This window comes from Polyodon spathula, chromosome 24 (assembly GCF_017654505.1).
Source record: "Polyodon spathula isolate WHYD16114869_AA chromosome 24, ASM1765450v1, whole genome shotgun sequence".
In the NCBI taxonomy this organism is placed as follows: Eukaryota; Metazoa; Chordata; class Actinopteri; order Acipenseriformes; family Polyodontidae; genus Polyodon; species Polyodon spathula.
Window position 1 is genome coordinate 2,037,578 of NC_054557.1, and position 15,218 is coordinate 2,052,795.

Sequence of the window (15,218 nt, forward strand, 5' to 3'; positions counted from 1 at the left end):
CCTTTCACCATCTACTTCTACTACAGTAACTGCAGGGTGGGGTTGAGCACTCACTCTGCAGGACGGTAATGGTGGCCTGCGCTCGGATCCAGGTGATGGCGGGGTTCTGCCGCAGGTCGTTGCGTCGGGGGTCGTTGCTCGCTCGGCATTCGTAGGTGCCCGAGTCCTCCAGGGCGAGCCGGCTCATTCGCAGCACGCTCACCCCGTTGGCACCGTACGCTGTGTTGATCCAGACCCGCCGCTTGCGGGCCCCGTCCCAAAGCTGCTTGAAGGAGTCTGCGCGGTTGATTTCTGCGTACCACCACTGGATCTCCGGTGTGGGGTTCCCAACCACGTCGCAGTACAGCTCAAAGGTGTCCCCCGTGAGCTTAGTCTCAGACATGGGTGACTTCACAAACCCAGCTGGAGAGGAAAAGTGTGTCAAAGGGACAGGCAGGGGGAGGGAGGAAGGCAAGAGAATGCAGGAGTAAATAAAGTAAAAAAGAATAAACACACTCCAGAAATGAGCAGAGAAAAATGAGAGAATCGAGAGTGCGACATGGAAGTGGACACTCAATGCACCCCCTCCCGTCTAACCATCTCAAACCTGAACAGCAAGCACACCCGACTTCTCATACCGCAATACAAACCCTTGACAAACACACACATTACGCAAAGGAGTCAAATTAAATAAAAAGGGGATAGCCATGCTAACAGTTTCGATTCTACCACCATTTTTATTGCCCCTAAAGGCCAGGTTTTGTGTCAAAATGTATTAATTTTTTTAAATTATTTAACACATTCTTTCAATCACAAAACACATGAAAATGCAAAATAAAAAAAGGCAAAATGTTAAAGCAGCAAACAATGCAAATGGATTCACTGTAAAAACTGTAAAACCCTTAGCTAATTTAATTCCTACGTCTATAACCGCACAAGCCCAATTCAACGCTGTGTCCATTCCTTTGACAGAGTAGCATTGCAATGCATGCAGAGCCATACTGGATTGCCTGCCACATCCTGGTTCAAAACCTCCAGCAAACTCCATGAGACTACACATAGAAGTGACATCATCGTTACAGAAAAAATACAAAGTTCAACATAATGGCAATATCTCACTTTTCATCAACATAAGCATCGGGTAAAAACAAAATCCCTGGCACACCATTCGCTGAATTTCCAGTTTTCTTTATAGTACTTTTTCAAGACTACAGCATGACAGAAATGCATAGGGTTTCAGTGCGTATACATTAATTAATGTTTGATGAATGCAGCCCTCCGTGTTTACATTGACATGCACTGACAGAATGTCAAAAGACACATTCAGACATTTCTTATTATTAGGTCTCCAAGCCAAAGGCTGGTAACCCTATTGTTATTGTTAAGATTTTTTACATTTTTTAATTAATTAATTATTATTATTTTTTATTATTTTTTTCCTTCCCAAACTTTAAACTGCTGCTGTGTGACTGATCAGGTTATGACTTGGCAGGTAACAAGCTGGATACATTGGCTTTCTGATGCTGAAAAAATGTTGCTGCTGCGTCCTTGCAATTTGCGCCGTGAAGTATTTTTCAATAAAACCTTTCAAAATCTCCTTCTTGGGAACCGGTGAAGCGATTGATCTGACACTTGGTATATATCATCAGCATCCAAACTCGCATCAAGTTTGCGAAGCAGAAGTTTCTGCGATAAATTTTAATGTCAAAATGGCTGCCACAAATCTTATCGAAACGCGCCCTTAACATCAAACTGCTGCTATTGAACACCGTTTCACCAACAAACTCCAAACATGGTAGTTATTGTCGCAGTAACAATGGAATACAAATATGTCAAAATGGTTATGTTTTATAAAACAAGATGACCGTCAGGTGTATGTGTATTTACGCCTGAAATTTAAAACTGCCTCAATTGACGGTTTACTTGAATAACTCGAAACTTCACAAGCATCATCCTTGACACTGTAGCAATACTCTGACTTTTAAGAAACTTGCGTTAAACAAGATGGCTGCCTGGAGCATTTTTGAAAAAAAAAACTTTCAAAATCTTCTTCTGTGGAACAGTTGAAGTTGCTGATTTTAAACTTGGCACATTAAGAACTAAACACGCTTAGACGGGTACTGATACTGGGGCTTGGGAGCCGTAAAACTGCCTGGCAGTTCTAGTTATTATTATTATTTATTATTATTATTATTATTATTATTATTATTATTATTAGAACATTATGTAGTCAGAAATATGGGCAAGTAGGGAAGTCTACTGTAGCTTTACTACCAGCATTTTGAAAATGTACTCTGCTAAACATTTTGACTAAATATTTTTTATATCATTAACTTGATGACCAGAATTGCTGATGTGAAATATATGTGCTGTCAACATTTTGTATTTTTGGTATTTGTGTAACGCTATGCCTGGGCTTTTGTTTTTGTTTGCCTCACCTTTTTAAATGTATTTTTATTTTATTTTATTTTTTCTTCAACACAACCTAAAAACTTCTTGTAAAGAAAGCTTAAGAAAGCTATATCACACAGGGCCAAACAGGGGCATTTACCGAAATATTTAACTCCCATATTTTAATCATTTTTAATTTTGAAGGGAATTTCTCTCCCAAATAAAACCAGATGTAAACCCAAATTGCCCGAAAAGTACGACCAAAATAGCGTGACAAAAACCTATGAACTATGTCTAATAATACTGCACACAATGACTATCAGTGGTCATTCTCACAGTAGTTGTTTGGTATTTTTTTGAATGCTATAGTATTATATTGAAATGAATATTTCAATCCTAGGGTAATTGTAGAGGGGGCTCACACCGATTCAATATTGGAGAAAGATGAGGCTCTCGAGTGGCGCATCCGGCAAAGGCATTCTGTACAGAGCGCAGGACATGCCCTATGGCCTGGAGATCGCTGGTTCGAGTCCAGGCTATTCCAGGGGTGATACACAATTGGTCAAGCACCATGGGGGGGGCCAGGTTGCCCTCAACTCACCAGCGACCCCTGTAGACTGACCAGTGCTGGAGGACCAAGCAGCTCTGAGGTGGCTGCATGGCAGGCCTGCAGAGTGAAAAGAAGTGGACAGCTGATGGCACATGTTTTGGAGGACACATGTGTCCGTCTTCATCCCTCCCAAGTCAGCACAGGGGTGGCAGCGGTGAGCCAGCTTCAAATAAACAATAATTGGGCTTACCAAATTGAGGAGGAAATAAGAAAAATAATTGCCAATTCCAAATTAAAAGATAAATAAATAAATATTGGAGAAAGATGTGCAATGACAGCAAACATTCTCAACTTCAGAATCTGTTCTGATGGATTAAATTTATTGTAATATTACGCGTTGTCCTTGTTTTCTTTAAGGAATGACAAATCTGTGTTAAGGACTGCAGCCTAAAAATGGCCACACCCTCCTATTGGGTATTTTGATAATAAACTTGAAACTAATACGAAGCCCAGTATGTGACGCTTACTGTGACAACTGCAGACACCCACACGTAGTGTACTGGGATAACTGCACACACACACACGTAGTGTACTGGGATAACTGCCCACACACACACAGTGTACTGGGATAACTGTCCCGACACACACACACACGTAGTGTACTGGGATAACTGCACACACACACACGTAGTGTACTGGGATAACTGCCCACACACACGTAGTGTACTGGGATAACTGCCCACAAACACACACACACGTAGTGTACTGGGATAACTGCCCACACACACACACACGTAGTGTACTGGGATAACAGCCCACACACACACATAGTAGAGTTTGATAAGAACACATACATCTTCCATTCCCTTTATAAAATCTCTTAATCATAATCTCCATTCAGTGATGAATTAAATCAGCAAGAGATCTCAGTAAAATGCTGAGAAAAGGGGGCATTACACAAGGAACAAATCTGAACTGCAGGAACACCGAGCCACCAGGGGAATTGCACAACACTGTGTAGAAAAATTATTATTGGAACTGGCTGGAATAACGTTGCTTGAAGTTCATCCACACAAGTGGTGTTTTCATCTATTCAAAATGCAGTGTGTTTAGGTTTGGGGCTGCAACAAGCAAGGAACAAAATGACGAAATACAAATATTTTCCCATGGTTAATTCACAGTGACACGATGACCGAGGGCTCAAAGCACACAGCTTTAGAGCTGCTCACAGGTAATTATCTCTTTTTTATTGCGGCACTGTGTTCCACATGACTTGCGCTGTTTAGGAACCAAAATTCAACACTACGTCAATAGACAATCCACAGTATGCATGGATATACCTCAAGACAGCGACCTTATACCAGCCCTTAAGACCCAGAGAAAAATGACAATCTGACATTTTCAACAAAACACTATGGCAACACACTGTAGCCATTAGGAAATAGGGTCTAAGTCCCAGAAGCAAGCAGCAAGATTAAACATACATGATTTCAGTGCAGTCGGTATGCACAGGCCAGTAAAGAGCTGATTCAGCACCAGGATACAGTGCAGAGTGTTTAAATTATCCATTTAGAAAATACAACTTGAGAAATCACATTACTTTTGTACTCATATCAACAACATGTGCATTTCATTCTTACAGAGAACTATGTGTATATGCATTTTGTATTTGTTTGTTTATTTAACCAGGAGACTTACCCACTGAGACCGAGGCCTCATTTACTGTACAAGGGGGTCCTACATAACTATGTTACATAACCAAATCTTCTGTATATTTTACACAATGTAGTGAAAAATCAAGTATGGATCATTTATAGCAATAAACAGACCAGGTTTTATACGTTGCTTTGAAACACTAGTCTGGCAATTTTTTTCTAGAAATTGTTAATTACTGGAAAGGAGGGCTGAGGATGTTAACATTTGGTGGTTTTATTGGATTAAACATTGCACAAATATCTAGCAGATAACAACAGACATGATTCATTTGAAAGCAGTCAACAGGATTAACACTGAGCAAAACACACATGCTATTCCCTCATTCCCACAAGAAATGAATTGCAATGCCCCAGAATGGTTAAATTTAGACAGGTCTAATTTTAGGTCCATTAAAGAGACTGCAAGGACATCCATCACAGTTACTGCCAGGTCTCTCCAAGGACAGAGGAAGAGCGGCGTTTCCATAGAAATACAGTGCACAACCACAAGTCAGGAGGCTATAGTGCAGTAAATGGAGGCCTCACTATTGTACCGAACTGACTGGATCCTCTGAGTGACCTACAGGCTATCCAATAGGAGCGGGCACCGTTGTCTTTGAAAGGAACAGCTGTAGAACAAGGCCCCCAGTGAACTTGATCAAACACTCACAGCTTCTCTACATATCAGCACCATGGAAATCTACCTTTATCAATCATTTATTACCTCTGAATTGGTCAGTGCTCAACCTTTTCTTATTAAAAGTTACAAATTAATCCCCTTAAAAAAACGTAATATTGAAACCGAATCAGAATATTCATGTTCGATTTAGGGATGTTTCTATTATGCTTTGTGAAATAATAAATGTGTGCTGCTTTAAAAAAAAAAAAACAGAGTTGTATTCCACTTAAGAAAACACTGATAAAGACTGAAACAGAATGAGAACATTTCTTTTAGAATTAGTACAGTAGTATAATAGGATTAACCATAAGAGTGAAGCAAATGAATTCAGCACGAACTTGAAATCATCTCTTCGGGATTCACATTTCACCCTGCAATTGAAGGGCTCTGGTGACACTATTATCCACAGGTTTACACTGTATTTTAATTGTAATTTCTTCTTAACAATAATATATCTGGTATTGTAAAAGAAAGTTTAGTTTACTGTCTGTATTCCAGGAAATCTGTTACACTTCCTAGATCACTTCTCCTCAGTCTATTCTGGTTCAAGCATCTTACTGGCTGTCAGTTATTAGGGCAGCAGCTGGTTGGTTACTATCAGGAAAGACGACCCTGAAGGGGTGGGGACAGTGTCTCTCAGGAGGTGCAATACGAACAGAAGCAATGTGTGCAAACAGAGATGTATTTAAACTAGAACAGTACCATATATCATGTTTAAAATTAAATACATCTTTGCTAAAACTACACACTGAGACCTAGACAGTTACTTGCGTCTCATTGAGGTGGGAATGTAAGCAGATCTCTCCCTGGAGTCAGCGACCCACATACACTCGACTCATCAGACTGCTAGAACACTCCCATACTGTCCTGCAACAGTGCACATCCTAAACTCAATTAAAAACACGCTCTTTCAATGTATGTCTCACAAGCACAGTGGTACCCAAAAATGTGTCCAACTTCTCAGACTGACATAGAAGGGGTGAGATAAATTGATTGAATATCTTGGTATCCCCGAATACTTACTTGTGTCTCCTTCTATAGTTCATTTAGTGGTTACAACAGGTAACATAATTATTTTGATTTATGATCTCTCAAAAGGGCAGAAATTACTCCATAACTACTTCAAACTAGAACTGCGGAAAGGGCTAAAACATCCCACAATGCACTGTTACCACAAAATGTTGGGTCCGACCTCAATTCAGATTTTTTGCGAAGGACTGACAAAGTTTTAATAAAATGTATTGAGTGCTTCTCAAAATAACAAATTTAATTTTGACAAAATGTACATAACTATAGATAACAAAAATACGACAAATTATTCTCTTGGCTCCCTCTTAATAGGGGTTCTGATTCTAGGATTATGACAAAGCCAGATTTCTACCGACAAAAATGAATTTCTAAAATTAGGGCAAATTCGATTTCCTTTATAAAAAGTACATAATGAGCATATTAAAATGTAAATAATTTTATTAGCATGATAAAAAAAAAAATGTTGAAGCTACTTTGCTTTGTCATACACGCAGTCCTGTATGTTATCATGAATTCTAGCAATTGCTTTACACTATGCATCGAAGATTGGAAAGGTCAGTGACATTAGTATAGTCACTGAAGGAAGTTTCCTAAATGACACAGGACAGCCGCTAATGGGACGGATATTATCTGAATGCATTCATTACCTTACAATGAGACTGTCTGTTATACAGCGCTGTGCTGAGATTATACACTGCTGGCATCAAATCTCGACATTCAAATCTGTCATGTGATTTGTTAAAACACTATCATCTGACATGTTATAATTTGAACTACAGCCTCAGAGGTCGTTACATATTCATAGCAACAGTAAAGCAACAGTACCACATATTACATATCACTCATAGCAACAGTGCCACATATTACATATCACTCATAGCAACAGTACAAATACATAGCAGTGCTCAGATGTGCTCAAGCCTCATCCTTCAGCTTTCTAAAGAAGAGCTTTAACTTATTCTGAACAAAAGGGACGCTTAAAACACAAAGATGTAGTAAAACCATGTATTGCTATCGGCAATGCCTCCTCTCCAATAACACAAACCTGAAGCCATGAAGCAATACAGGCATCAAGACCTGAGCCAGGATATCTCCTCTAAATAACACAAACCTGAAGCTATGAAACAATAAGGATATCAAGACCTACCAGGATATCTCCTCACCAATAACACAAACCTGAAGCCATAAAGCAATACAAACATTGACCTACCAGGATATCTTCTCTCAATAACACAGACCTGAAGCCATGAAGCAATACAGATATCATGACCTACCAGGATATCTCCTCTCCAATAACACAAACCTGAAGCCATGAAGCAATACGGACATCAAGAACTGAGCTAGGATATCTCCTCTACAATAACATAAACCTGAAGCCATGAAGCAATACGGACATCAAGACCTGAATCAGGTTATCTCCTCTCCAATAACACAAATCTGAAGCAATGAAGCAATGCGAATATCAAGACCTACCTGGATATCTCCTCTCCAATAACACAGACCTGAAGCCATGAAAGAAAAACGGATATCAAGACATGAGCCAGGATATCTCCTCTCCAATAAGATGGAACTGAAGCAATATGAACACCAAGACCTGAACCAGGATATCTACTCTCCAATAACAGATCTGAAGCCATGAAGCAATACAAACATCAAGACCAACCAGGATATCTCCTCTCCAGTAACACAAACCTGAAGCCATGAAGCAATGAACATCAAGACATGAGCCAGGATATCTCCTCTCCAATTACAAAGACCTGAAACCATGAAGCAATACAAACATCACAACCTACCAGGATATCTCCTCTCCAATAACACAGATCTTAAGACAAGAAGCAATATGAGCATCAAGGCCTAAACTGGTTTCTGAGTTTTGCGCTGCCATCCGGAAACCAAAAGCAAGATTTACTAAAATCTTTACTGGATCAGCTATAGTGAAAAACTCTTGTCCTCTCGGGTTGATATAGTGTCCTCCAGAAGCCAGTATTGCCCGAACACAAATAATCCCATCAAGACCCTATCCCACCTCTTGGATGATACACTGAACAAAAATATAAACGCAACATGTAAAGTGTTGGTCCTATGTTTCTTGAGCTGAAATAAAAGCTCCCAGAAATTTTCCATACACACAAAAAGCTTACTTTTCTCAAATTGTGTGCACAGATTTGTTTACATCCCTGTTAGTGAGCATTTCTCCTTTGCCAAGGTAATCCATCCACCTGACAGGTATGGTATCAAGAAGCTGATTAAACAACATAATCATTACACAGGTGCACCTTGTGCTGGGACACTAAAAGGCCACTCTAAAATGTGCAGTTTTGTCACACAACACAATGCCACAGATCTCCCAAGTTTTGAGGGAGCGTGCAATTGGCATGCTGACTGCAGGAATGTCCACCAGAGCTGTTGCGGGAGAATTGAATGTTCATTTCTCTACCATAAGCCGCCTCCAAAGTTGTTTTAGAGAATTTGGCAGTATGTCCAACCGGCCTCACAACCACAGACCACGTGTAACCACGCCAGCCCAGGACCTCCATATCCGGCTTCTTCACCTGCGGGATCGTCTGAGACCAGCCACCTGGACAGTTGATGAAACTGTGGGTTTGCACAACTGAAGAATTTCTGCACAAACTGTCAGAAACCATCTCAGGGAAGCTCATCTGCATGCTCGTCGAGTCTTGACCTGACTGCAGTTCGGCGTCATAAAAGACTTCAGTAGGCAAATGCTCACCTTCGATGGCCACTGGCACGCTGGAAAAGTGTGCTCTTCATGGATGAATCACGGTTTCAACTGTACCGGGCAGATGGCAGACAGCATTTATGGCGTTGTGTGGGTGAGCGGTTTGCTGATGTCAACGTTGTGAACAGAGTGCCCCATGGAGGTGGTGGGGTTTATGGTATGGGCAGGCATAAGCTACAGACAACAAACATAATTGCATTTTATCAATGGCAATTTGAATGCACAGAGATACCGTAATGAGATACTGAGGCCCATTGTCGTGCCATTCATCCGCCGCCATCACCTCATGCTTCAGCATGATAATGCATGGCCCCATGTCGCAAGGATCTGTACACAATTCCTGGAAGCTGAAAATGTCCAAGTTCTTCCATGGCCTGCATACCAGACATGTCACCCATTGAGCATGTTTGGGATGCTCTGGATCGATGTTTACGACAGCGTGTTCCAGTTCCCACCAATATCCAGCAACCTCGCACAGCCATTGAAGAGGAGTGGGACAACATTCCACAGGCCACAATCTACAGCCTGATCAACTCTATGAGAAGGTTAGGCGTCACGCTGCATGAGGCAAATGGTGACTGGTTTTCTGATCCATGCCCATACCTTTTTTTTTTTTTTTAAGGTATCTGTGACCAACAGATGCATATCTGTATTCCCAGTCATGTGAAATCCATAGATTAGGGCCTAATGAATTTATTTCAATTGACTTATTTCCTTATATGAACTGTAACTCAGTAAAATCTTTGAAATTGTTGCATTTAGCGTTTATATTTTTGTTCAGTGTAGTTTGCACTATATGCAGGGAGACCAGGGGGCCTACACATCTCATTGAATTGGTATCCTTGGGGGGGGGGGGGCAGGACTTTGATGAGTGAGTTTTCTTTACATTGCTATTGATTTATCAACAAGGCCATTTTTGTCTGTTCAGTTTCACTGCCTGGTTACCATTTTGTCATGTAACCATGATCGCTACAAAACAAATTAATTGATTTCCTTGTCTTATCCAATCAACAGTCTTTGCCGGAGAGAGACCTAGGACTGAATGGCAGACCAGTCACAATATTATATGTATCACACCTTTGACATTAAACAAGATAAAATAATCACTAGTTAAAAGATATGATGAAATTTGTATTTATTTTAAGGATTATTTGGACTATTGTAGGTAGCTGTGCTTTAGGTTTTGTATTCCAATACTTTTTATTTGATAAGTTTAATCATTTTACCCGTACCTGTCATATGCACTACAGTATATTCACAAGCAGCAGCATTGACTTGTTCAGAGTAATCTATAAATCCAGTTCAACGCCCAGCTGTACCTCAATGCTTATGGGTACTGTCCCATTCATCCCCATCAGCTCCAAGACAATACTACAGCATCAGCAATGTGGAGAGTAAACAGAGAAGGTCACTAAAAGGATTGTGCTCAATATTTGATTAGGAACTTGAGCTGTGTTGGTGAAGTTTCAATGCTAGTAAAGTTTCACCTCTATCTCCAATATCCAGCATCTCTCTAACTGCCATTAGCATGTATGTTACTAACACAATATTGCCTCACAATATTCATCGGGTTTGTGAAAATGGCAGTTTTTTATTTTCAATATGGATTTCAAGACAGCAAACAAATTGATGAAAATCAAATGCTGTTAAAAACACAGCAATTAGCCAATTGATAGAAAACCTACATTTAATCATATGTAAATTGTCTCTCATAATTAAAACTTTGAGACTATTTTCACTTTGACTCAAGCAAAGTCTTTTTATTCTCCCAACTCACTTATTCCAGTATTACATATTGGTATGAAATGTAAAGTTTTGAAAGAAACTTGTTTTAAAACATACTGCACTGGGTTAAATAAATCTTTCTTTGCAAGTCATGCTTTCAGAGTGTTGCACTTCCTTAGTCACTGCTCTGTCCTCTTCCACACCTTCTTTCTAGTCAGTAACCAATCAGCTTCTTCCCTTAATGCCTAGAAAGTGAAACATTACCAGACTTCCTGAGAGTAAGGCATAGAAACTTGCTTTAACACAGTGCAGCACCAGATAGTTCACAATAAAAACCCATGTTTGCTATAATATACAGTACTGTGAAAAGTTTTAGGCAGGTGTGAAAAAATGCTGTAAAGTAAGAATGCTTTCAAAAATAGACATGTTAATAGATTATATTTATCAATTAACTAAATGCAAAGTGAGCAAAAAGAAGAAAAATCTAAATCAAATCCATATTTGGTGTGACCACCCTTTGCCTTCAAAACAGCACCAATTCTTCTATGTACACTTGCACAAAGTCAGGGATTTTGTAGACATATAGTCAGGTGTATGTTTAAACATTTATACCAAACAGGTGCTAATGATCATCAATTCAATATGTAGGTTGAAATACAATCATTAACTGAAACAGAAACAGCTGTGTAGCAGTGTGGCAGGCTGGCAAGTGGATAGAGGCCCAGAGACAGTCTGTAGTTCAAAAAAATAATTATTTTATTATAAATACACAAAAATAAAAGGGCACAAGGGCCAAAACAAAGAGATTTAAACACAAAAAGAAAGACAAAAAGCAAAACTAACAAAAATAACAATTTTCAGGCTGGGCAATGCCTTCACTGGATTTATCAAAATTCAAAAATCACACACCAAAAACCACCAACCTGCTTCCTCAGCTCCCTCCTCTCTAATGAGAAGCAGAGGCCTCCTTTTATGTCAGGTGGCTGGGCGCTGATTGATCGTTAATTAAACTAATCATCTAATCAACCCCAGCCACCTGAACACAATGAACCCAGGCAGGTAGGGGAATTTAACCCCATCCCTGCCAATTTCTAAAGGGCAGAGCTGTGCTCTGCCACGAGCAGGAATAAAACTGGGTGAGGAACAGCCAACTCAGCTAACAAGGTGAGGTTGCTGAAGACGGTTTACTGTCAAAAGTCATACACCATGGCAAAACTGAGCACAGCAACAAGACACAAAGTAGTTATACTGCATCAGCAAGGTCTCTCCCAGGCAAAAATTTCACAGCAGACAGGGGTTTCCAGATGTGATGTCCAAGCTCTTTTGAAGAAGCACAAAGAAACGGTCAATGTTGAGGACCGTAGACGCAGTGGTCGGCCAAGGAAACTTACTGCAGCAGATGAAAGACACATCATGCTTACTTCCCTTCGTAATCAGAAGATGTCCAGCAATGCCATCAGCTCAGAATTGGCAGAAAACTGTGGGACCCTGGTACACCCATCTACTGTCTGGAGAAGTCTGGTCAGAAGTGGCCTTCATGGAAGACTTGCGGCCAAAAAGCCATACCTCCAACGTGGAAACAAGGCGAAGCGACTCAACTATGCACGTAAACACAGGAACTGGGGTGCAGAAAAATGGCAGCAGGTGCTCTGGACTGATGAGTCAAAATTTGAAATATTTGGCTGTAGCAGAAGGCAGTTTGTTCACCAAAGGGCTGGAGAGCGGTACACGAATGAGTGTCTGCAGGCAACAGTGAAGCATGGTGGACGTTCCTTGCAAGTTTGGGGCTGCATTTCTGAAAATGGAGTTGGGGATTTGGTCAGAACTAATGGTCTCCTCAATGCTGAGAAGTACAGGCAGATATTTATCCATCATGCAATACCATCAGGGAGGCATCTGATTGGTCCCAAGTTTATTCTGCATCATGACAAAGACCCCAAACATACAGCAAAAGTCATTAAGAATTATCTTCAGCATAAAGAAGAACAAAGACTCCTGGAAGTGATGGTATGGCCTCCACATAGCCCTGATCTCAACATCATCGAGACTGTCTGGGATTACATGAAGAGAGAGAAGGAACTGAGGCTACCTAAATCCACAGAAGAACTGTGGTTAGTTCTCCAAGATGTTTGGGCCAACCTACCTGCGGAGTTCCTTCAAAAACTGTGTGCAAGTGTACCTAGAAGAATTGATGCTGTTTTGAAGGCAAAGGGTGGTCACACCAAATATTGATTTGATGTAGATTTTCCTTCTGTTCACTCACTTTACATTTAGTTAATTGATAAATATAAACTATTAACATGTCTATTTTTGAAAGCATTCTTATTTTACAGCATTTTTTCACACCTGCCTAAAACTTTTGCACAGTACTGCATGTTTTTCTGTCAAACCTTAATATTTGGATCAATCCAGCAAATGGAAGTGCATGACAGGTATATCACTATGTTGTTCACACCAATCACTTTAAAGACAAGTAACTGTTGAAGGATAGCAGTATATGTATAAAGAATGCACCATGAACGCTCATGTAGTACTAACCATTCCACAAATAAGGATGCCAAATAACCCCCTGCACCTCCATCTTCATGAGGGAAATAAACACAACACTCCAGAAATGTTCATGTTTATATAACAATGCATGCAAAAAATATGTTTAAACCTAAAATGAACAAAGACAACCTTTGCTAAAGCTCTGCATCTGCTCCTCTAAGTAACCCTGCATGATTTGGAACAGTTTCAATCACCTATTTATTCTCCCTTGGATATATTCACTCAGCAGCGTTGAATACTAACAATTTATTTAATGCTAGATCTCTCAAAATTTGCATGACGGTTACTGGAAGTTCAACAGCAGACAGTATTTCACTTTATGTGGAACTGTAACAGGCTGATGTGTTATGTGTGTGGGTAGTCACTGGGAAATACTGACACAGACACAGCATTGGTGTTGACACGCCTCTCAGGCACGCAGATTTAATTTCAACACAGCACAGAAACTAGGGTAACAGCAATGGTAGACCAATGATAGAATGGTAGTGTAACATTTAATAAAGAAATTAAAAACAAAAATAAAGCTAAAAATAAAAGTTTGCCACACAAAATGACAAGTGCTAGTCACACTAAAAGGAACGCCCAGCTCCAGGAACATGCTACTCTACGGTAACCATCTCTACACTGTTTTGGGATCCACATCCCCTAAGCTGACCTACATCTGTTCTGTTGCTTCTGAAGTCCTGGCCTCCCAGTGACTCCAGGCCATTTCGACGGTCCTGGCTGGGCAATCGCCATATGCTGTTAAAGGGCTCCATGGTAGTAGTTCCTGCTGAGTGGACGCTTTCCTCCCCGATGTCAGCAAACACACAGCGCCCATTTGTGTGCAAATGGCACTGAAAATTGTCCCAAGCTGTAGGGCAACTTCTTTTTGAGCTCTTCCCACATCCCCGGGCAAGCCCCCCAGCCAAGCCAAACCTCCCGATCAGCTTAGCTTAGGAAGAGCCTCCCGCTCAGCTGGTTGCTTAGCAACACGTCTCCAGCTGCGAGTTTCAGTTGATTTCTCCCAGGCACACGCACTTGCGCAGGAACCAGAGACCCGGATCCCTGTCACAGGAACTCACTTGTTTCAGAGATCAATTATAGGAGGATTCTTCATTGGTTGTGGGTTCTGTTGATCCAATATTAAAGTTACTTATCTGTCTTTACCCATCTGTGAGCTTACCTGGAAAATTCTAACTGCTGGGATGGAACAGCCTTCTTTAATCCATTCAAATCATGGGAAAAAATGGCCTTTCAACTTGGCTAGTTCCACCCTCTTTATATATGCAGTTAGTTAGGCCAGCAGAACTGAAAGGTCTCATTGACACATGGAATGAGGACGTCTCAGACAGGTAAACACAGATAGAGGTGATAATAACGCAATACTGGATCAAAAGAGCCCAGAACAACTCAACATAATCATAGAAAGGCAAGGGAAAGGGGACACAATAAAGAACAGAAGCTACTTGCTCAGACATCCCTAATTTGATGCAATGCATTCAGCTATTGGACAACATTTTATGTAGCATAGCCTTTCCTTCCCTTATCGCTATGACTGAAAATAGCATCACTAAAAAACATCTCAGCACTGAACAGCACTCAAACAGACACAAGCACAGATATTCAAAGCAAATAGCCAAGGGGATAGGAGTCTTTCATAGTCTCCTTAGTTCACAGCACTGTTGAGATGAGCTTAGTAATAGTTTTTAAGCCTATATTTGGAAGTTTCATGTGATCTCTACTGTCGTCTGAGCTAGATCTGTAGGAAGGTATGCGTGACTCAGCTGTAAGTCACAGTAATCGCTCCCTGTGATGCATTGCTTGTTTGGACACTTAGCGCCTGTGCTGCCACAGAGCTGCTCAGAGGCAGGGCTGGTAACAGGATTATCACCCTTCACG

At 40.6% G+C, this 15,218-nt stretch overlaps 1 protein-coding gene across 3 annotated transcripts in view; it reads right to left on the reverse strand.

Moving 5' to 3' along the window:
- Positions 1-15,218, reverse strand: part of LOC121299238 (neuroplastin-like) — an 82,814-nt gene that overhangs the window by 54,055 nt on the left and 13,541 nt on the right. For 2 of the 3 annotated variants that reach the window (XM_041226893.1, XM_041226892.1), the window contains exon 2: positions 55-402. The exons of the other annotated variant lie outside the window; for it this stretch is intronic. In XM_041226893.1, coding sequence (XP_041082827.1) covers positions 55-402 — 348 coding nt within the window. The remainder of the gene's footprint in view (positions 1-54; positions 403-15,218) is intronic. 3 annotated transcript variants of the gene reach the window in all.